This window comes from Orcinus orca, chromosome 15, assembly GCF_937001465.1.
Source record: "Orcinus orca chromosome 15, mOrcOrc1.1, whole genome shotgun sequence".
NCBI lineage: Eukaryota > Metazoa > Chordata > Mammalia > Artiodactyla > Delphinidae > Orcinus > Orcinus orca.
This window is the reverse complement of record NC_064573.1, coordinates 26,451,930-26,476,816: the sequence shown is the minus strand read 5'-3', so window position 1 is coordinate 26,476,816 and position 24,887 is coordinate 26,451,930. Positions and strand designations below refer to the sequence as shown.

Sequence of the window (24,887 nt, the reverse complement as noted above, 5' to 3'; positions counted from 1 at the left end):
ACTAGAGAAGGCAGAAAAAGAGGAGAGGAAAGAAAAACAAAGAACATGGGCAACAAATAGAAAACAGGAAAAAAATATGGTATATATTAGCCCACCTACATCAATAATCACTCATTTACAATGAATGTGTATTACTTTTGTATTCAGAAAAGCTGTTCTCTCCTGCTCTCCCCACCCAGGAAATCCTTCTCTGATATCATTCACCTTCTGCCATGGCTGCCAGCAAGAAGGAGATGACAAAACCACAGGCAGGTTAACTGTTCAGAATCTGTGACCAACAAGGGATTCATTGAAATTTAAAGAACTTTGCAAAAAACAATGAAATACCATATGAACAACAGACTAACTGAATACACAGCTTATTCGGGATTAACCACTGTTAATTCTTTACCCGATAGCTTCTTAAAAACACTTCTAGCAATTTGCAGAACTCTTTCCTTAGAGATTTCTATTAGCCAACACTTGTTATATGGCCTTTTAATTGAGAAAACAAAACACCTTGATACCTTAGGGTTTTGTGTTTTCGATAATATTTTAGACATTAATCATTCCAGTCAAACACCACAGGAAAAATTTCAAGCCCCATTCCTACCAATCAGCAAAGGCCGAGTGAAAAGCCTAGACTTCTTTTCTCGCCCAGAAGTAACAAGGTACCCTTCCCCTCTGGTTGCGGGGGGTGAGGTCAGAGAAGGCTGAGTGAGATTGTCATACCTGCCAGGCGTTATCAAGCCTCATCCTAACCCCGCTGTCAGTGGAGAATATGTGGGGTACCTGGACTTCCAACCCCACCTGCTCCACCTTTGTGCTGTGTTAGTATCAGAGGAGGCCTAGTGGAGAGTCAGGACTCTGACCACTGCCTGGCAGTAAGGAGCCCAACCATCTCCCCTTGGTGTCAGTGAAGGCCATGTGGGGAACAGTAACAAGGCAAACCTATCCTTCCTAACCAGGAGGAGGGCTCCTGCTTAGCGAGGAGCCAGTACTCCTATCTCTGCCCAGCAGTAAGGAGGTTCTCCTACCCCCTGGGGTGTCAGTGGAGGCCGAGGAGGGAATCTGGACTTACACCTACATCTAGAAGTATTGAGACACTCCCCTTGTCTCACCAGTGCAAAGCCAGAAGAAGCCTGATAAAACAGAAGACTTAAATAAATTCGTCTCATAACACCCCAAATGTCCAAGATTCAATTAAAAATCAACAGATGCCATTGAGATGACATTGATGTTAAAATCAGATCTGAAAAGGATTTTAAAGCAGCTATCATAAAAATGCTTCAATAAGCAATCACAAACATTCCGAAACAATTGGAAAAATAAGTCTCAGCGAAGAAAAAGAAGAACCAAACAGAAATTTTAGGATTGAAAAATACAATAAAAAAACCCAAGAGAAAGGAAAGCATATGTCCATACATATACTTGTACACAAATGTTCATAGCAGTCTTATTCATAAGAGCCAAAATGTTGAAATGACCCAAATGTCTATCAACTGGAGAGTGTGGTACATCCATACAATGGAATATTACTTGGTCAGAAAAAGGAATGAAGTACTGATATATGCTATGTGGATGAACCCTGAAAACATTAGGCTAACTGAAATGAGCTCGTCACAAAAGGCCACATATTACATGATTCAGCTTATCTTAAATATCCAGAATAGGCAACTACATATACAGAAAGTAGATTAGTGGTTGCCTAGTGCTGAAGGGTGTGAGGATGGGGAAATTAGGGGTATGTGATTGCTAATGGGTATGGAGTTTCTTGTGGGGCATAAGGATGACGTTCTAAAATTGATTATGGTGATAGTTGCACAATTCTGTGAATATACTAGAAACCAGTGAATTGTACACTTTGAACAAGAGAACTGCATGTGTTATGGGTTGAATTGTGTACCATACCAAAAGAAATATGTTGGAGTCCTAACCCCTAGTAGCTCAGAATGTGGCCCTATTTGGAGAAAGGGTCTTTAGAGGTGATCAAGTTAAAATGAGGTCATCAAGGTGGGCCCTAATCCAATATGACTAGTATCCTTATTATAAAGGGGAAATTTGAACACAGAGACAGCCATGTATGGAGGGTGAAGATGTTCATCTACAAGCCAAAATGAGAAGCCTTGAACAGACTTCCCTCAAAGCCTGTACAAGAAGCCAACACTGCTGAACCTTGATTTCAGACTTGGTAGCCTCCAGATGGCGATAAAATACATTTCTGTTAAGTTTAAGTCATTCCCAGTTTGTGGAATTTACAGCAGCCCTAGCAAACTAAAACAGCATGTGAATTATACCTCAATCAAGTTGCTACCAAAAAATCAAAACAATATGCTGTCTACAAGAAACTCATTTCAAATATAATGACATAGGTTGAAAGTAAAAGCTATTCTAGACAATTGCAATAGTATGGTTAACAAAAGAAACAAAATCCTAGCCCTCATGGAACTTACATTCTAGCGGAGTAGATGAGTGTGCCAAACAGTGTGGGTCAGGTGGCTGGGGAAAGGCAGCTAACCAAGCAAGGTTTCATCTACATTTACATTTCCAGGGCAGAGATAAGAAAAAGAGTTCCTGAAGGAGACAGAAAAAGAATTGTGTGGTCACAAAAATCAAGGAATGGAAGGGACTGGGTCAAATGCAAATGTTGAAGTTAGTAAAAGTCAAGTTCATGGAACTTGGCAATTATGTGCACATTTTGACATCAGCAAGAATCATTTCAGGAGTGTGATGGCAACTAAGATTCCATCATGTCAGCTACTTGCCAGCATGCTCAAAATATTCTTTCTTTCTTCTGTTGCACCCACTTGACAAAAACTCAACTCTGAGTAGGCTTTACCAATGAGCAGTGTTGAAGAATAGTCCTCCAGACGGATGCCACTGTAAGTCCATGGTGTCCAACTCACTGCTGTTCTTTTCTAGTCCATTCTTTCCCATTCTCTAGGACCACCATTTCAAACCATTTCTGCTGTCTTTGTACCTACCTCCATTCTCAGCCCCCCACCCCACTTCTGGAACTTGCCACATCACTTGGTTCTCAAAGATGTGAGAGCAAAACCATTAGGTGAAAACTTTAAACCCTCTGCTACCCAAATGACACACATGCCCATGTCCATGCCCATTCCTTCATCTGCCTGTGATATGGATGCCAGCTTCCCTCCTCAGGAACCTAGGTGTACCAATGATCTTGGCCAACTCCTCCTGCACCACTGCATTTTCACCTCCCCCTCTCTCCTGATTCTACCCCACTATCCTAATTAGCATTTAAATGAGATGCAAGTTTCTCCTGCCTTCAAAAAAAAATCCCTCAACCACACGTAATTCTATTGCTACAGCCTCACCCTTCGTCACAGCCAATTTTTGAGTTATCTGCACTTGCTCACTTCATTACTCTGCAGTCCTCATCCCACTGCAACCTAGATTTACCCTCACCAATGCACTGAAAAAGGAAGATATAGATTACCGTAATTCCTAAATTCTAATATGCATATTCATCCTCCCCCACATTTTAATAGACTACCTCTTATGATCAATATGATTGAAAGCAATGGGCCACAGTTTACATTTTTCTTTGTATATGTAAAGATGCCTTAGAGTCAATCAAATATGGTGTTTCTGAAATTAAAATTTTTTTCTAAATAGGTACTTTTTATATTGTATGAGAGTTTTTGTTTTTTTTTTTTTTTTTTTGCGGTACGAGGGCCTCTCACTGTTGTGGCCTCTCCTGTTGCGGAGCACAGGCTCCGGACACGCAGGCTCAGCGGCCATGGCTCATGGGCCCAGCTGCTTCGCAGCATGTGAGATCTTCCCGGACCGGGGCGCGAACCCGTGTCCCCTGCATCGGCAGGCGGACTCTCAACCACTGCGCCACCAGGGAAGCCCATGTGAGAGCTTTTAGCTTCACTAAACACCCTGAAATACATTCTTTTGGCCTCTGTGGTAGCTCAGCTACTCCTTCTCAATCCCCTTCCTGTGTTCCTTGTCTAGTTCTCTTCTTTCCTCACTCATCAACTTCTTTGGATGAGCTCTTACACTACCATGGTTTCAGTACTACCCATATGTTATAGGACAAGCCTGTAGCTGGTCCAATGTCATGTGGGCATGACTTCAGAGACATCAAATTAACTGATTCTTGTTCCAGTTACAAAGTAGAGTCCAATAATGACTTAGGTGAAGTTGTTAGCCTTGAGAGACTAAAGATGATAAATCAGAATGTTTACACCTACAGTTGTATTGCATAACTCAGAGCAGTAGAGCTGACCCAGATGACTTGGTCCTTAGTACAAAATACAGAGGTTACATGCAGAATTTCTCCAGCCTTACATATACAGTAGGCTGAGTCTACGAGGGGTCACTTAGGCCTTCAGGTTTAATAAAACACCTACTCGCACATTATTGTCCCCACCGTGCATCGCCCTACCAATCCCCCATTCCAGGCCCTTGCCCCTGAGATTTCAGAGTCTATTAGGTCAGTTTGCTGACTTCCTCTGAAATCCCCAGCAACTTTCATCCATCTGCCTCGTTTCCCTCCCTTGTGAATGCCTGCTGCTCAGGTATCAAGTGATTTCCACAGTCAGCGTAAGTCAAATACAAAGGACGATCCACCATTTCTTCATTCACAAATATTTATTGAGCACCTACTATGTGCCACACCATGTTAGGCTCTGGGATGCAAGTGAAATAAGATATCACCCCTGCCCTCATGGAGCTTACAATCTAGCAGGGGAAACAGACAATACACAGTAAACTAATACATAAAATAAACACAGGTTGTGCTATCTGCCATATAGGATATAAACAGTGGTAAGATTAGAATAGTTAGGAAACACCTCCTTTTTAGATAGAATGGTCAAGGAAGGCCTCTCTGAGAAGGTAGTTAAAAACTGGGTATGAAGCCTGGCTCCCCGCTTACGATCTACATGACCTTAGGCAAGTCACTTACCCTCTCAGAATCTGTTTCCACATTTGTAGAATGGAGATAATCGTATCAAACTCAAGAAACGCTCATTACTGTGAATGATCATGAAAACTCAATGACTTCTTGCTATTTTACAAGGCTTTTCATATCTTACATACTTCTCTTAATATTACTTAGCAAATTTCTAGCTATCCTGAACATTCTTAGTTCTCTCTTTATCTGTGTGCTCCTATAGCACCCTGTACCTTTTACCACTGCACTGTAATCTCCCTATTCACTTATCTGTATATTCTACTGGGTCTGAGGACATGTTGAAGGCTGTGATAATGAAGGAGTCTAAGTTGGACAAGAAGTACAAAGAAAACAAAGGGTTAAACAGTGGTAGGGAGTTTCAATGGAAGAAAATGTTGAAGGTGAGGTAACCAAAAATCTCACTGGCCAGGGCGTTGGATCATCCACCAGAACACTGAAGATACTGAGAATACGAAAGAATCGGAGATGGCAAAGTGTGCTGTGAGTTAGGAAGTGAGGCCTTCAGGAAATCAAAGGAGTGATCAGTGGCAAGAGTAGAGGTAACTGATAGTATAACTTCTTGGCATAGGCTGCAAAAGGGGCAGATTTTTGTCAGAAGCTTTGGGAGAAATTATTTAGAAGTTACAATAGAGAGGAAGGGCAGCAACCACCATCTCCTGAGATACATGGAGTGTGGACACAGCCCACACTGGTGAGAGCTCCAGGCTACGGCAGGCCTTCAGGTGACAGCCGAACTGGTTATGGCAAAGCAGTCAAGAGAAAAATCAAAAGAACGACATGCAGCCAAGCATGGATTAGGGAGGAGAGAGGGAGGGTAGGCAATTGGGAGTGACTAGAGTACATATAGAAGGGAGACAAGTGAAGGTGAAAACGGAGGACAAGGGAAGCTTGCACTTAAGACTGCAGAACAGATAAGCTTCTTGGACACTCCCTTTCTGAAATCTCACCCTTCCCATCAAACTCACCACTGTCTCCCCTAAATGACTAACGTCCAGTCTAACTGCCTCCTGTCTCGTAATATCACCATTATCCTGGTTACCCAGGCTTGAGAAATGGACTCAGCCCTTACTCCTATAACCACTCAGACACTGAATCTTGAGTCTTCCTTTGAAATGGCTCCAGCACCCCCTCCTTCCTTATTCCTGTGGCCATCACCTGAAATCAGTTCTCATAATTTTATGTCTAGATTACCGTATCAGTCTCCCAAATAGCCTACCTAATTAGTGTCACTTCAGTTTAGTCAGAAGGCTTTGGAGGTACGTCTGTTTCAGGATGCCAAGTCCACTGCGAAATTTATGTTTCTTCCTTTGCAAAACAGAGAGAATACGACTTTCCTTTGAAGGACCATGGTAAGGAATGTGACATTTTTGTAAGGTTCTTAGCATGTCTGTTAGTAGGTAAGAATTCCTGAGCTTTGAAAACTTGATTATAACCCTTTTGAAGTATGGGACCAGATCTTTTATACTACTCTACCCCACATACACTTACAAAACACGCTGAATATTTGTTGAATAGTTTGATGAAGGCCAAAATAAGAGGGATATTTTACAACACAACAACACTCTTCTTCACATAAAAAGAGTTGAGCTTTGAGAACACAAAAGCAGCCTTCAAATCCATTCAAAAAGAAAAAGCAGCCTGGGAAATGTGGTGTGCCAATCAAGAAAATAATACCTTGAGCATCCGAAGATAGCAATCTGTTTTTCTTTCCCCAGAGCGGCCCTGAGAACACCAATATGGGACTGAAAACACAAAAAGACAAAGTGAAAAAGCAAAGCTTAGCTCTGCTTTTGTTGTTTCAGCCTTACCACTCTTCCAGTTTGGTTTGGACTGCCTCTGGCTCAGAAGATCCTACTGGCTTTGGGGAGCTCAGAAAGGCCAAAATGGAGCCTACAGGAAGAGGAAAAAAAAGAGAGCTGGCTACCAAGGGCTGGCCCCAGGCACAAAAGATTTAAGAAAAGGCAAGATTTTCTAACTAAAAACAGAAAATGTAGTGTAACAATGGGCTACTTCATAGTGCAAGTAAAACTATGTAAAAAATCATTTGGATATCCTTATGTAGGTGTTTCTGGAACATATCAGATACATATATTTGAAACTGAGACATTCCAGGAAAGTCTCTGCCCATTATCTCCAAATCAGTTTCCCCAGCTCACCAAGGTCAGAAGGTGGAGGGTCTTAATGCAGATGTCTGCATAGAGCTAACTAAATAGCACATATTCTTGGAAACTATGGTTAGACAGTTCGTCTCATACCAAATGGTTACAGTATAACTTAGTAAAACCACTTGGAAAAATGACAGGAATCAAAAACTACAAAGTATTTACATCCTTGACTCAGAAATTCACCTCTAGGAATTTATTCTAAGGAAATCATTTATGCACAAAGACATGAACTGTAACACTGCATCATGAGATGCAACCTAAAATGTCCAACAGGGAAAGGTAACAGGAAGCATGGCACATCCATACAGAATAGTTTTTAATGACATGGAATAATGCCTGTAGATTGAGAAAAAAATCAAGGCACAAATTATACCGAGAATGAATGAAACTATGTAAAATCGCAGACAAGTAGCTAAAAGACTGGCAAGAAATATGCAAAAACAGTAAAGTGCCCTTTTCCCCTTTTCTGTATTGTCTAGATTTCCCCCAATAAGCATGTATTACTAAACATAAACAGAAAAAAAGCATTATTGAGTCAGGCAAGCATTAAAGAATGGGCATTTATATTTAGCCTAATCTGTTTCTCCTAGGAATTGGAGCGTGGTTCTTAACAACAAAAAAGCAGGGGCTTACAAACCAGTCATTCTTAAAAAAGCAGAGGAAGTATTAAATTCTTTCCACAAGTTTCATCATATTCGTGTAGAACTGCAGCAGAAAAGATGGTGAATCAGGTTCAGACATCAATCACCAACCTAAATGACAACTCCATGCTCCCACAAGACACAGATCCACGGTCACAAAATACAATGTCAGACCCAAGTTTAAATGGCATACTGCTCTACATTTTCCAAGATGAAAAAGATTAGGAAAATAAAAGCATTTACTTGGGGGTGGGGGAGAGACTTTTTTTTTTTTTTTTACACCCATTGGGGGCTAGAGAGAAATGAAAGACAAAGCTGAGAACTAATGCTTTATAAAATTCAACTTTACTTAAAAAGACAAAATGTAACAATAAATACTTTTTTGGCAGAAGAAAAGCAGACAACTCAGTTACTAAATGACGGATGTCCAAGACTCGTCTGAAGGCAGAATGGTTCAAAGGTCAGAATCCAAAGTCAGAATAGTCTCTGTTGAATATCATTCATTTAAAATCCAACATCTTACCTTTCTTCAAATTCTTTAAGTGTCTACCCTATGGAAACTTGTTTTATACCAAGAGTTATGGATCTCCTTATTTATACTCACACTCTTTCCCCAAATCATGATTTTCATTCTAGCTTTCCTGATTCTACTGTTTTGTTTGGCCTTTATAATTATTCCATGACAGATGCAAAGAATTTATACCTTCTGGGCAGAAATGGAAACAGAATCCTAAAGCGGCTCACCTAAGGGTCAGAAAGTCAGTGAATGTAAGCAGACCTTAGGTGTGAAGCTACATTCAGCACCCATTACATTGTCACGAGTTACCAAAGCAAGGAAATCCTTTAACATTTCTATGTGAATAAAGATAAAAATACAGGTTGGCTAAGTGTTTGTAAGAGACTAATAACTGCAGTTCCTTTCCTTAAACATAGTCACTGGTTGGCTGACATCTAAGTAACAGCTATAGATGACCTCCTCTGAGACTGAATTATACTTGGTTGAGCAGATATCTGGACTAGTAAAAGAAACTGCTACAAAATCAGAGCCTCAATAAAAAATATTTAGTGACCATTCTAAAAAAAGGACAGTGGCTTAATAAGCATGTTGTTGTCACAGGGCCAAAAGCATAAAGAAAAGTACTCACCTTCAAATATACATACACAAAAGTCTCAATTTTAAGATTATAAACTTAAAAGTATATTTTAAAAAATGTTAGTCGCCTGTATGAGATAAATTAAAAATTTATGTAATTCAGTGTAAAGCACCAAAAATGAACAATAAAACTGTTCACATAAAACAGTGAAAAGGAAACAAAGCACAACTATAAAAGCACAGAGGTACCATTTACAAGAACCAAGTAAATAAACTAATTTCTATTAATTCTTTTCATTTACCTGATAAAACTGTTGGTTAAACTGGGGAGGGGAGGGTCTCTGAGCATCTAAAGGGTAACAAAATGGTAACAAATATACAGCATTTCTTTATTAACAAATTATACCACACAAATCAGGTTATTTTTTCTATCTGATCACAGAGTTAACAGAACTTGCATCCATATTTAGAGCAGCAACATAAAATTTTACTAGGAAGAAATTCTGTATCTGGACCAAAGGACTGTAACGTGGACGAAGAAGGTAAAACTGGCAACTATGATGCAACTACTGCAAGAAGATTCAGGTTCGTTTTCCATGCTTATAACTCTCCAAAAGGGATAATACATTAAGGGGATAATGCAGCCAAAGAAGGGATGATGTAGAAAATCACAAGAAATTAAATGAGTACAAAAAGAGCACAGGGGCGGGGGGGGGTGCGGGGGGGGGGGGGTGCGGCATGAGAACTTGAGAAGGTGTGAAAAACCAAGCAGTGACCAGTCAGCTCCCTGGAGTTGCACCAACCCAGATTGTTCCCTATCCGAACTGAAATTGGTGGACTCTTCATCTGGGCACTTCAGCTTCAGAAATCAGTTAGATTAATCATTTTTAACACAGGTTTATTTTTAAAGTAGATACAGCTTAAGAAGAGAAAGCTAAATATTAGGGAAGTAGTAAGTCCTTCAGAACTTAAAATTCTGCAGCCAAATGAAAGCAAAGTATAAAATTTGGATAAAAATGTTTCTCTAAGGGTAAAACAGTTTTCTGAGAGATTTTAAAACCAAACACACAGTAAGAGAGTGGTTTTCAAAGTGGGTTTCAGGCCCATCCTCTCCTCTTCAAACCTTTCTTATATTCAAACATTTCTAATTCTGTTTTGTCTTTTGTGGCTTCAGGAAAGATTTCCTTTTAAAAAAAGGAAAGGGAAATCTGATGCCATCCCCATCCCCTTGCTACTGTTTGTTCTTTAAGTTTGAAAATCACTGCTATGAGAAAAATGAGATCTAAAACATATTTTCTTTGTCAGTGTTACTAAACTGAAAAGTTTCAACACAGATCTGTACATTATCCTGTAAAATAAACGAGCAAAAGAAGTTCTTAGGAAGAAATTAAACTTTGCTATTCCCACCGCCCCTAAATCTGTTCTTCCACTGCCTCCAACCTCTCAATATTTCTAGACAGTGTGAACAAAATTCTAACAAACATTCCAGCCCACACCTTAATCTAAAAACATTTCATTTGATGGCTGCAGGGAATTTTTTTTGAGAAGGTAAGCCCCCAATTTATAGAAACCTCTAGAATAAGACTGTATGATTACCAAAATAACACACATTACATCAGGGAAGACTCTGCATAGGGTTTCTTCAACATAATCACTAATAATAAAGAAAAGCCAAATCCCAGAACTTCACTCTGTATTCATCAGCACACAATACCAAAGTGTAAACAACAACCAGGGGAAAATGCTTAACACAAAGGCCATTTTTCTTTGATGGAATCGGGGAGAAAAGTGGAACTGCAGGAAGAAAAGTGGAACCCAAGCTTTGGCCACTTATCAAGACTTCATTACTTCAACGAAATAAAACAAATCTCCACGGAAAGGGCTCATTCGGCAAACGTAACTTCTTTCCATATATTTTTCCTTCACATCAGATTAAACAAAACTTGTCATTTCAGAATCACTGATTACATCTTTTTTTAATTAGAAAAAAGTTTACTTGAATATTTACATAACTTTATTGCTGTTTATTACAACAAAAAAAATTTTAACTGATTTGTAGAATCCAACCAGTATCATATGAAATTGAAATCCATCTCTCAAGAAGATGCAGTTACAGCTGAATGTATCTGATGCTCAGAGTACAGCATGAATAAGAAAAATCCTTGCATGTCATGTGGTTCTTGCTGCAGTCATCTGTGTTCATCTCTCAGAAGGCAAAAGAATCCATTTGACACTTCAATAAATATCAAAGTAATCGTTACCAAAAAAATAGCTTCCACGGACCAGAGATCCAAGAAACAGCAGTTTTAATGAATGATTCCTAGAATCGAGTGAGTCCTCCTTTAGTCCAATGAGATGATGTCAGGAATGTTACTTCCACTGCTGGTTATGACCCCTGTATCACTCCTGCTGCTGGATGAACTAACATGAGTACTGCTTTCATGGGGGCTGGTGGTGGTGACAGACGTACTGCTTGCTGTTAAGGGTGAGGTGAGACTATCCAAAAACATAGGAGGACAGTACTGCTTGAAACAAACAATGATGTCGATGAGGAAGAGGCTACATTGATTTTAAATATAGAGACTAGAAATTGTTAGATATGCACAAGTGATAGCCACATATTTAAATCTCAGTGGGACTTAAAAACTTCTCAAAACTTCACATCTTTGTATGGAAGGTGGCATGAATTTTAACATTTTACATTATTTTGTGAGTGCAGCATATTCCTGATTGTCTCAAAACTCACAGAATTTGTGACCAAATATGTAGTAGTACAAAAATGTCAACAATAACTAAAGTTATTTAATACTAAATATTGGCCCCAAAATTATGACTCATACTTAATCTCAAAAAGAATTTGCTCACTAAATGTATTTATACCAGATTTAAAACACACTGTAAAAGGCTAATAAACTTATTTTTAATGGTGTTAAGAAAAATGCTAATGCAAAATTCAGTAATTCTCTCAAAATTTAGTATTAATCAGACCCTTAAGGAATAATGTTAAGACTGATCAGCGGGAAGGCAGCATCTGACTCCTTTGTACATACACGTAACAGAACCTGTGTAATTAGAAGATAGCATACATTCTAACATAGAGACTACATGGTAGCTAACTACCACGGGATGCTCAGAAAGAGAGGTATCTCAGGTATTCACAAAATTTTGGAATAAATCTTAAAGGAAATCTAATCTAATCTAATTTCCTTTGAGATGCTTGCTTGACACCCCCTTCCAACTGTTCAAATTTCTGGTTTCTTTAACATCTTAGTTGCTGATTCCCAAACTAATTCCGACCTGAGTTTAGTACTCTAATATTGACCTGGAGGAACAGAGGGAGACAAGAGCTAAAAGCTTTATATCACCATAGAATATTTTATGTGAGAGACAACTGCACTGACTTGATTGAGATAAGTGAGGTCCAGTATACAAGAGAGGTCCTAAGTCTGTGTTTAGATTGACTGTATGAAAGAAGATCAGTAAGGATATCCGATCAATATTATCAATTCTATATATTATTCAGCCTATCATCAGAGATATTAAAAACAGAAATTTAAAACTGAAGTTGTATAGACTACATGATCTTCTAAAAGACCATAAAATGGGAACAACGGCCCCAGGTTTAAGGCTGCCAGTCAGTGGAAGGGCAACAACTAAACTTCAGGGTGCCTTTTAAAAAAGTTAACTTAATGTTTAGGATGGACAATTGTCTTGGTTCATCAACAAAACGAATGCCAGGCACAAAGACATTCAAGGGGAGTTCTTAAAGAGCTTCTAAGAACCTCTAAAGAGAGTTGTATTGTCAGGTATTAAACTTCTTTAAAATCAATTTCTAATTTTCCACTAAAATTGAGCCAAGAATCTGGAAAAAGCCCAGAAAGTTAACATTTTATTTCTACTACCTCTGAGGGAGTTTTTGACCACCTAGGAGTAAAAAGGTACCCTTCTTCATTTGTATAATGAATGCTAGATACTACAGTCCTGCTATCAATAGCCTCTACATCTTGAAATCTTACAATACTCAGGTTGCAGCCAATCTAACTCTGTAGCCTTTATGTGTAATTTGAACACATCTGCATAAGGATAACAGGGATTAAGGGGGCAATGTGGAGGTAAAGTAGAACAAATCTAAGGATTCAAGGAAAACTGAAAGCACAACCTTACCCTTCATTTGGCTTAGCAACAAGTTAGCCTGACACCAAGCATGCTAAATAGCCCTATAAAATCAAAATCCTCTAGGTTAAAAGATCATTTTTTTAAAAAAGGATGTTTCACATTAAAAACAGTAATACTTTAAGCCTGAAGAATCTATTTCCTTAAAAAACAGATAAGATATTTTGCTATAGAATCTACTGCTGTAACAAAGTCAACTCAGGGTGAGAAGAAGAAACTCCTCATTCTGTGCCTGTTACCTTGGGCCCAAATTTCCAGTGCTGTTTATGTGATCAAATACAGAGTACTGAACCAGGAAGCTGATACAAGACCTGTGGTTAGCTGATTCTGAGCAGCCTACAAAGCAGTGGTGCATGGCTCGTCCTCTATCCCTCCCTACTCTCAACACTTCTCTCAAAGTCTCTTTCTCTGTTTTGCTCTTCCCTTCAGCTTTTCCCATGCCTTTTCCTCCTCTGCTCTGCCTCTGCTATAAGCCTTATCAGTGGAGTCCACACTCATTGCAAGGTCTTCATGTTGGGACGCTGGGATACTAGAGTTTCTTATCTCTGACAAAGAAAACAGGAATGACTGGTTTATAGCAATTTTAGATTAGGGCATCTCCAAAGTCTGAATCTGACTGCCTTTAAAAACAAGGAAGAATCAAGCTAATGATTCAGTCTGTTTAATCAGCATCAGCTATTTTCTATGTATAGAGCAAGTGTTTCACAACTTGTCTCTATAAGGTTTTAACTTCCAGTCATTGAGCACTGCTTCCCCTCATTTTAATCACTCAAATGCTCGTAAGAAATGCCAACTGATTATATTAAACTAAATAAAATATAATTTAAACTTCCAGTATTAAAGGCCAAAATATAATAAACTGAGAACTAGCAACTTCATCCCTCCAAGTAAAATTGTGAAATATTTATATAGTATTTCCTTTCCATCAATTTAAGTAACTGAGAGTTGACTGTCCTGATTTTATGCAACTGGTCATTTTTAGTTAGTATGACACAACCAACAATCAAATACAAATTAGTTGCTTAAATTCAGGATACATACCTGGGGATCAACTGGAATAAGGGAAAGAAAATCCAAACCTAAAACAAAAATGTTCTGTTAATAGTTGTCTCATATGTTGGAGACAAGAATTATTTCCCTAAATCATTTTTTATTTATCTTAAGTCATAAAACATTTGGGTTAAGGTCTTACCATTCTGCCATAGGGAAGGTCTATACCACCATCAGGATATTTATGTGGATAAAACCCAAAAATGAACATATTTCCTAACAAAACAACTAGAAAAACCGCCTCCCAGAGACTTAAAGGGGGCAGTCCAAAATTTTTCAGATAAATAGGACTAGTCAAAGCAAACTCTCCCCCTTTATCACTTAGCAGAATGAGAAGCAATAAAATGAAAAGATGACGATCTGGATTCGGACCATTAACAAAACATACTTAAGACTCTTAAGGTACTTCACATTTATTTTTTAGAAATACACCACACTGAGCTTCATCTAAAATATCACTTCTTAGGCAGATAAATGTCTATTTCATGGACAGCTCTGTTCCCCGGTTCCCACAACAAGAGTAGCAGTACACAGTTCAACGTGCTGCACAAAGCAAGCACCTGCTAAATTCTGCTCACTAACAAGCTAAATCTTACCAAGGTTTGCTGGGTTATAAGCTAATGCAGTTTTCTAAACCAAAGCTTTGGGATTCTCCAGTTATGCTTTTGAAATAGAACTGTGGTAAAACGTTGCCCAGTAATACCATTTTGAAATATTAAAGTTATAACAATAAATAATAAAATATTTCAGGTCTGAAAAATCTAGCAATAAACTTCAAGGTCAGTCCCCATAGACCTCTGTTTGACTAAATTTCAAAACATTAAAAAAAAATAAAAAATCACATATTAGGTGTACGTTACTAAGACGGGCCAATTTCTATCCATTCTGTGAATTTTTATATGCTGGTATTCAATGTCACCTCAAGTATAATAATCATACAGAGTGTACTCTAATACTAGACTGTTACTCTAAAGAGAGAATATTAGTGGGAAATATTTAAAATACTTAATAACCAGTATGAAAAATTTATAAATCAAAATGTTAAAGTATATTTATTCCCTGATAATCTCTAAATAAGGAAGGGTATGATAAAAATACTTATCAAGTAATACAAGCTGTAGCACCAATCATTTGAAAGAAGTCATTTAATTTCTAAAGCATTTTTGAAAACTGCTGGTATTTTTCATTTCATATGCCTATCACTAGCTATATGATACAGCAAGGTTTGAGCCAACACTGGAATCACAACAAACTTTTCCAAGGAGCTCCCCATTAAATTGATACTAAGTAGGTAACATATCTCAATAAGCAAAGAGTTTCTCTTCACACTAATGATACTGTCCAGTAAATCCTCTCTCTGCTTCAGCTGAACAGTAATTCACAATTTGTCTAGCCCTTATAACACCTTCTGAGAGTTTTATACATTCAACATTTCTATTATGGACTACGTCACAAAAAGAGTTTATTTGCATATCATTTTATTGGTTTAATTGTATTAATTTTGTTTTGCTTCAAATGGTATATAACATTATTTATATAATAACTTCTGCTTTTAAAAGCTTATTTAATTTCAAATATTCAATCACTTTTAATGTTTGTTGAATAACTCAGTCCATTTGAATAACAAAATTTCTTTATAAAGCTACAGAAAGTATTGCTATTTCTGTTGGCATATTGTGTATTGAAGCCAAATCACTCAAAATGCTCATTTTCTAAAGTTTATTCCCATTTTGTAACTTCAGTTTAAATAAATACACAGGCTTGATATAATTTTCAAGCTGCTTTTGTAGTTCTAGCACTGGAGACTGCCCATCGAGGAGGTGCCAAGTGTCTCCACATTTTCATTATTTCAATTCCCATCTCTTCAGATGTACTGCAATTCTCTTTGATGATTATTTCATGTGTGCTAGTAGATATATAGTCTACTGATAAAACATTTTAAGAGATTTGTTTGATCTATATCTTTTGACACCTCATCCAGGGATAACTGAATATGGTAACTTATACAATGCCATAATAAAATGTCTAGAAACTTTTCTGAAATTTTGGTTGAAACCCATTGTCTCCCTAGCATTACACAGATGCTGTATACACAAAATTCAATAATGTTTTTAATGTAAATATTTCTCACTGAAACCATTTTTCTCAAACAGTAACAATGAAGTTCGATATAGTATTTCAGATGTTATTCCTATTAAAAAAAGATTACAAACAATGTCTTGCAATTCTACTTTGTAAGTACAGACTATTAAAACCCTTACATGAAATAGATGACGTTTCATGAACAGTGATCAAATGTTATTGCCTTATTTTCTAAGTTTAGTAAAATGCTGTTTTCTTATTTCACCGTAAGTTTGAACTGCAATGATATGTTGTACTGACGTATTTTTAGGCCCTCCTAAGTATTCCACAGTTGAAAATGCTCATCTTTAACTAAAAAGCAGGCAGTGCTAAAAATTCTGATGGTACATTCTAAATGCTTTTGTCAATACTGATAAAATTGTCGTTTTAGATTTTAAATGCTTCTTCATGTGAAACTGACTCTGTATATCTTATTAATAACAACACATTCTCCTTACTTGAGCCATGAACTTTAACAAAACATAACTCCTACATGATTAAATATGTAAATGTTTAGCACTTTCAAATTTTAATGATACAACTTTTGAGCACTATTCCCACCTGACAAATATGGCACTAGCAATAATAAGGCAGTCATATTTTTTCATGAAATAATCAAGCTGTTTTCCATTCCATAAATACAAATTATGTTTTATTTTGCATTCACTGTTGCACAGTATCAGAAGATGTTCCAAGCTGCAGTTCATTATTAATATCATTTCTTCTTTGTTCTCCTGCAGATTCAGAAGATTCATGTTTATGATGTTTAAAAGGAATGTTAAGAAATGTATTAAAAGTCTGTCATCTCTCCATTCTTGGTGTTCTATTGAATATTTTATTATAAATTATTAAACTTATAAATATCAAAACTCTGTACAGTATGACTAATTACATAAAAATTATGCACAAAAAATCCCCAAAGTAATTACTAAAGAGCATATTAACAGCAAAACCAAAGTAAAAACTAAACTACTTAGATGTAGTAACTGCTACATAATTCATAGATGACGGTAAACTGGTAACTCTTCTAAAGTACAACAGTTCCTATTCTATTCTGTTTATCAACTGATAAGAAAGCCTTTCAACATTTTAATAATTAGTATCACTATATTGGCTTATATTGGCTAAATATCAGCCCTGGATATTAGTCTTAGTTCCTTAATGTCAGCTTCAAATGCACTTTATGAAATACACAGTTAACATATTTTACTGTTTTTCTCAAATCTGTACATTTTATAAAGTAAATAGGCTGACTTTATGCCCAAATTTTGAAATAATATAAATTCCCTGAAATTAAAAATTCATCCAAACTCACATAACTCAAAAACTAACAGGGCAAGTGATTTGTACATTGTACCTATTCTATCGCTAAATGGCCAGAGTCACTTAGTAAAAACAGAGAACGTTCATTATCTTTTTTCAGGATTTTTAATTCAAGATCTTTAGGAAACAAATCCTTCTGGAATGCTTGTTTGTAAGATGACATGTGGACACTCTTCAACTTCATTTGAAACTAGCCACAGTTAAAGCAAAACATGGCAGTAAGGAATTAAGACTCTCTGACTTTCCATCTTTCTTAGGACCATGAAACCTCACCTGTAACTCAGCATCAAGCTTTGTATCAACAAATACTCTATAATTGGTGCTAGCTGGGTTTACAAACAATTTTTTAAAATACCAATTCCCAAAGTACATGTGGAGTAAACACATTTAAGAAGCAAAAGGTACCTAACATTTTTTTTGATGGATACTATTTTTAGTCTACTCTTTTCCATTAAATTTTATTCAAACTGAATAAATGCTGAACAAATTTCAAGTGACAAAATTACACTGGGGCAGAGTACACAACTATCAACTTTTTCAACAACACAAACTCTGCCCAACAGAATATACACTGTGCTTAAAAATAAAGACCTTACTAAGAGGGGCAAGAAGAATAAATCATAGGTCAAAATTAATTTCCTAAATCCAGAAAATTAACAGGAGGAGGTGACTGTATTCCACTAAAAGGGCCCTTCAAAGAGAAGGGAAGTCATGAATTTAAGAGTCACTGGTACTAACTTGCTCAAATTTGATCAACCAAAAAATGTCTGCAAAAACAATGGCTATGTAGGGAGAGAAAAAGAGGGAGGGAGGAAAAAGCTTTAATTTTATAGTAGGGCTGCATACGTCTTGGTACTAAGGTTATTCAAGCAGCCTTGAAGCTTTTAACTGTTGAGTTAACATACATATAAAAGATATCCCTCGATATTAGGCAGAGCTCTAGGGAAACAGCAGGTAGATCCTATTTTTACAGGGTAAAGCTGGTAGGCAACACTGACCTCACAGTACACCAGTATATTCTGAAGTTGTGATGGGATACCAAGAAGTGATGGGCTACTAAAAAAAGTATGAGAAAACAGTCTCCCTAACCTGTGAAGCTTCCATGATAAACAAAGAAAGAGTCTCCCAGTATAAATTCTCTATGAGGAAGAATAAATTCTGTAAAATTTTCCTACTGTATTTCCTCTCATCAAAATCTACAGATTGCTCTATAGTTTAAATGATAGGAACTGAATGTGATATATTTAAAACAGATACTACCTTTACAGGAAGCCTTTCCTTAGCAATTTCCTTAGCATTTCTATTTAAGATATTTAAATTATATTTGCTCCACAGATTAAGATAAAAAGAAATGGTAAAACTTGATAAAAAAACAAAACACCTCTTCACATACCTGGCAAATCTGATGACATGCTTGATATTGGCGTGTGGTGGAATGGTACTGAGTAGTCTGTTAATGAAGGCGGAATAGCAGCAGGATCAACCGAAGTCACACTGGGCACCCTTACAGAAGATGGCTGATACATGAGAACCCTGTTTTAAATAGCACGGGAAATTACAAACAATCTGGCTGTTAGTTCACAGGAGAGAAGGGCTGTACCACTGGGCATTGTCAGTCGTTAAGTTCACTAAGTTTCCAAACAACTATACGGCAGCTACTCACTACACAGTACTCCACTCACTCTCCTCTTTCATAACAGTCTTCACTTTAACATGAACACATGTTGGCTCTCAACAGCAGCTGTGACATAAGAGCACAGGTGGGGCTTCCCTGGTAGCGCAGTGGTTGAGAGTCCGCCTGCCGATGCGGGGGACACGGGTTCGTGCCCCGGTCCGGGAAGATCCCACATGCCGCGAAGCGGCTGGGCCCGTGAGCCATGGTCGCTGAGCCTGCGCGTCCGGAGCCTGTGCTCCGCAACGGGAGAGGCCACAGCAGTGAGAGGCATACCGCAAAAAAAAAAAAAAAAAAAAAAAGAGCAAGGTGGCGTTAAAACATAATGGACAGTGCTGGAGCAATACATAAAACTTTGATCCACAAACAGGAATATACTCTACATAATAATTTTATTAATGTATATGTAACATGTATGTGAATATTAGTAATTTTATATATAAAGAAATTTAGAAATAAAATAGAAGACTCCTAAGATTCGATTAAAATCAGAGTACCTTTATGAGTGAAGCTACTTACTATAGCTTAAGCATGATTTCTTCCATTCTAATGTGAACTGTATTAATTATTAGCGATCTTATCTGGGAATCACCCAAGCAAAGATAGCCAGTCCTAAAGCCAGCCAGCCTGATAACAACAGGCAGCAATCAGAAATTAGAATAAGACAACTACTCAGGATTTCAGACATAATATCCAGAAATAAAAACACTGGCTACCATGATACCATCTACTCTTCTAAGAGGGCTTACGACTTTGAAATTCGCTGTTCATGCTATGAAAAACACAAATTAAATACACTTAAGATATACTTTATTACTGGTATTTATACATGTACGTATACACACTATATATATAATAATAATAACTTTATAATTTTAAGAAGCAGTATAGTTAAACATATTTTTGAAAAAGTTCAGGAAAAAAGAGAGATGATTTTGCATTCTTCCTACTTAACCTTCATTTTATCTTAGTCCAGGGTAAACAATTAGAAGTTCTCAAGAAAACATCTTGAACATATACAAGAAACTAAGCCATGTTACCGACCCTCTGGCTGATGGTGGCCACCTTTTTGTCCAGCATCTTAGTGAGGCTGCAGTGGTAGCACCTGCTCTCCGAGCTCTGCAATGCCACACAAGGATGACAAGAAAAAGATAGATGCTGGAAAGTCAGCCAAGAAAGACAAAGACCAAAGGCAAAAAATGTGGGACAAGCTCAATAACCTAGTCTTGTTTGACAAAGCCACATAAGACAAACTCTGTAAGAAAGTTCCTGACTATAAGCTTAAAACCCCAGTTGTTGTCTCTGAGAGACTGAAGATTCACAGTTCCCTGGCCAGGGCAGCCCTTCAGGAGCTGCTTAGTAAAGGACCCATTAAACCAGTTTCAAAGCACAGAGTTCAAATAATTTATACCAGAAACACCAAAGGTGGAGATGCCCCAGCTGCCAGTAAAGATGCATAAACAGGTCCCACCACTGTACATTTTGAAAAGTAAAACTTTACTAAACTGAAAAAAAAAAAAAGGAGGGTGGGGGACGGGGACACAGGGACATTAGGTCATTAGGACATTACGGTCAGCATTCCAAAGCGCTGCCAGTAAACTACCGTGAGCTTATTAAGAGAGGCACAGAGCTCTGTAGATGGAAGGGACCACTACAAAGATGAAGCACAACTGACAGAAACAGTACAACCATCAAAGTTAGACTGAGATGACAAGTAGGACCTCTAGGTGTCCTTTCCCTTGGTTGAAACTTCCTGTTATTGCTCAGATTATTAAATACTAGTAATAAGAAATGATGACATATTTGGATGACATTCTTCATACTCTAAACAACTGACAAAACTATTTCATAACCTCAATTAAAAATCTCAAACCACTTAAATAATCACCACCTATTTAAACACTGGAGTCCCTCTAAAACCAGTTTCCATTATAACATGAGGCTCTTGTCTAGCTGTTATTCTGTACTATTTGTCAAAAATACAGATGTTGTTGGAAAGGAGGAAAATGAAGTCATCTTGAGAGGACACACATGGCTGTGCTGGCAACTGCTAGTCTCAGAAAAGCAAATAAATAACATAGGTCAGAGTTCAGGAATCTTAAACTGATCCATTTGGGAGGCAAAGGAAATATAACATGCTTGAGACGGTAACATAAGCCTCATATTTCAAAACACATTTTCCAGATGTAGATGAAGATGGACAAAAAGAGCAACCTGCCTCGGTTAGAATCAGAAGGTTTCTTGGCCTCCAGTGTTACCTGTCAACCTAAAACCACAAAGGTAGACTCCAGAGGGGGAAAGAGAAAACCTGAGATGAGCTCAAGTACGTATGTTATATTAAAGCATATCTTTTTCTGGAGGTTTGAAGACACTGGTCCTCTACAAGGATGAAAGTAGACCAAAAAATCACCAAAAGTGTTTTCAAATTACAAATGATCCTACCTCCCACACAGGAATGTGTATCAGAAATTGGGGGGGGGGGCTTCCCTGGTGGCGCAGTGGTTGAGAGTCCGCCTGCCGATGCAGGGGACACGGGTTCGTGCCCCGGTCTGGGAAGATCCCACATGCCACGGAGCTGCTAGGCCCGTGAGCCATAGCCACTGAGCCTGCGCGTCTGGAGCCTGTGCTCAGAAACGGGAGAGACCATAACAGTGAGAGGCCCGCATACCGCAAAAAAAAAAAAAAAAAAAAAAAAGAAATTGGGGGATGGGAGATGGGGATAAGAAGGAAAATGACAGGGACTTCCCTGGTGGCACAGTGGTTAAGAATCCGCCTGCCAATGCAGAGGACACGGGTTCAAGCCCTGGTCCGGGAAGATCCCACATGCCGCGGAGCAACTAAGCTAATGCACCACAACTACTGAGCCTGCGCTCTAGAGCCCGTGAGCCACAACTACCGAAGCCCGCGTGCCTAGAGCCCATGCTCCGCAACAAAAGAAGCCATCACAAGGAGAAGCCCTCGCACCATAACAAAGAATAGCCCCCGCTCACCGCAACTAAAGAAAGCCTGCGTGCAGCAATCAACACCCAACACAGCCATAAATGAATGAATGAATGAATGAATGAATGAAGACACTGGTATATGTTAGTACTAAGGAGGGGGTTTAAAAAGTGGCTCTGGTTATTATGGTTGTTTCACAGTATTAATATCTTAATCATATATATATTTTTTAAGATGCAAGCTTTTGAAGAAGACCTATATATGTGTGTGTGTGTGTTTGTATACATATATATGTATGTGTGTGCATATATATACACACATACAATATACACACATACATATGATTTCATTTATTTTAAAAAGTTCCTACTTAAAGGTACATTTAATCTATCACTTTTTCTCTGACATTGAAAGAAATGAAAAGAAAAATTTCAAGTTTACAAGAAAAAGACAATGACTGCCTTCCTCTTGCTCCCTCTTCTCGTCCTTTGATGTCTCACACTGGAGACTGTCTTTTGTCTTGATCCTGAACTGACCTTTCAACCTGGATCAGATTTATAGAAAACAACAATAAAACTCATTTTCCTACCCTGGCCCCTTTATTTCCATCTGTAGAGGAGTAAGGTCAATGTCCCAATGGACATGTCACCACAGTAACTCTTTTTTTTTTTAGTTCTTTTTTTAACCACAGTAACTCTTAACCACTGCATATCTTCTGTTCTCATAACATGAAACTTTGAGTGATTAAACAACTATTCCTTGTTTCTCCAATACAAAATGCTGTCACAACACATGAAAATGTCACAATCCACTGACAGTACAAATTATTAAATCAGTATCTAAAATCTCAGCGAACATCACACTATTTAGTGTAGGTTAATTCCTATTACCTGAACTTTGTAACCATTAATACAAATTCAACTTTATATAGAATGGGTGAAATTCGTCATTTGTTAGGATTATCAAATTACCTACTGGTAGAAAGATTTTTGTTGTAATCAGAATCTTCACAAAGACCACATTCAGAAAGGTAAATGATTCTGATGCCTATGCAAAAAAAGATGTATTTATAGATACGGAATAACAGGAACCATGGAGAAATGTAAATGGCTATGTCTGGTGGAATTGTGGGCATGTGATGCTATAAAATAATAAAAACATTTTTTAAAACTTTTAATATTTGTTACTCCCTCCTCACAGGATTGGCAAATACACACACAGGCTTTATGTGTACAATAAGTATGTGTACATATATACACATACATATATAAATGTACCACAGCACAAAGGTAAACTGCTGGCATGCTGCTAGATAGCAAACATTAGTATTCCAGACTGTGTACTAGATCACTGAATTCATCATACTTGGCCCCAACTTACATGTCTGAAAATTCAGTAACTTGAATTTTTATCCATAAACCTGAAATTCACTGGGTGCTCCCACTTTATGATCATAAAAATATTTTAAAAGATTCAATTTTGCTAATGATTCTTAATCTATTTCTAATCTTTGTTTCCTGTCTTTAGAATACCTCCTCATTAATGACAAAGCAGTCATTCAATTTCCCAGGCATGGGGTAGGGACATAATATTTAAAATTATCTTTTAATTTAGAAAAATAGCAGAGGTTTCCTAAAAGTCTTAGATTAAGGTGCCAATTTCTTCTGACAGGCTATGCAGGGAAAGAGCCTAGAAGAATTACCATCAAAGTGGTAACAGAATGCTTTTTATTTCTTGATGCTTTGAAAAATTGTTTATAAGAATAATTTTTTTCAAAAACAATACCTCTTAAAAAATAACTGCTCACCTGAATTTTAGACTGTAACTTAAAGTAAGTTTTCCTGTTTTTCCTCTATTTCCCATTTGCTTACTATCATTGACCAAGAAGTCCTATGATAAACTTACACCTCAGAAAAAATTTCTAGATGCTGACACAAAAGAGAGGATACGAACAGAATGACCAGGAACAAAAACCAGGAGATAAAAATGTAAGAGTTGGAAGGGATTACAGAAATGATATAACCATAGCCTGAGTCTCCACTGTGACACCTGGACAGGTGGCATCCACTCTTTCTTAACACAGAAAATGTGATTTTAGCACAAAACATCAACTTTCTTAGTGTTCAGAAAACTCCAACGGAAAGTTTTTCCATGTATCTTTCATCCATTGGACTTAGATCTGCCAAATGTTATAACAAAGAATAAACTTAACCCAGTTCATCAATGACTCCCATTCAAGAACTACAAGATAACTATAACATATTCTTTTCTCCTGGCTTAACAGCTTCAATCCTTAGACTCATTCATCCGTCAGGCTATGTTTCCACTATTCACCATCCTGTTTCCCTCCTCTGGCTGCTCTCATTAATACCCTTCTTGATGACAGCCCTGACTAAAATCGTCTAAGTGAAAGTTTTCTAGCCTAAAATGGAACAAAACTGGCATGCGCATGTATCCTGGACACTGCTTCGTTTATTAATGCAGTCTAAGAACAAATCAGCTCAAGTAGTGAACCCTTCAAACCATTAAGTGAATTCTGACACTTCAAAGAGTTTCTATCAGGAATGGCCATTAATTTATGGAATGTCACCATCTATTAAAATGACTATATACAGTCATCCCTTGGTATCTACAGGGGATTGGTTCCAAGGACTCTCCCACCCCCCACAGATACCAAAACTCATGGATGCTCAAATCCCTTATATAAAATGGTGTAGTACTTGCATATCCCCCATATACTTTAAATCATCTCTAGATTACCTTATAGTACTTAAAACAA

At 37.6% G+C, this 24,887-nt stretch overlaps 1 protein-coding gene across 14 annotated transcripts in view; it reads right to left on the bottom strand.

Moving 5' to 3' along the window:
* Nucleotides 1–8,062: 8,062 nt before the first annotated feature.
* Nucleotides 8,063–24,887, bottom strand: part of PIAS2 (protein inhibitor of activated STAT 2) — a 93,050-nt gene continuing 76,225 nt past the window's right edge. For 6 of the 14 annotated variants that reach the window (XM_049697873.1, XM_033421349.2, XM_049697874.1 and 3 more), the window contains 3 exons: nt 18,890–19,029; nt 14,044–14,081; nt 8,063–11,354 (listed from right to left, as the gene is read on the bottom strand). In XM_049697873.1, coding sequence (XP_049553830.1) covers nt 11,172–11,354; nt 14,044–14,081; nt 18,890–19,029 — 361 coding nt within the window. In that variant the 3' untranslated portion in view covers nt 8,063–11,171. Of the gene's footprint in view, nt 11,355–14,043; nt 14,082–16,816; nt 16,908–18,889; nt 19,402–20,676; nt 22,653–24,887 lie in introns of those variants that run through there. The other 8 variants (XM_033421352.2, XM_033421347.2, XM_033421355.2 and 5 more) reach the window with 8 other exon arrangements.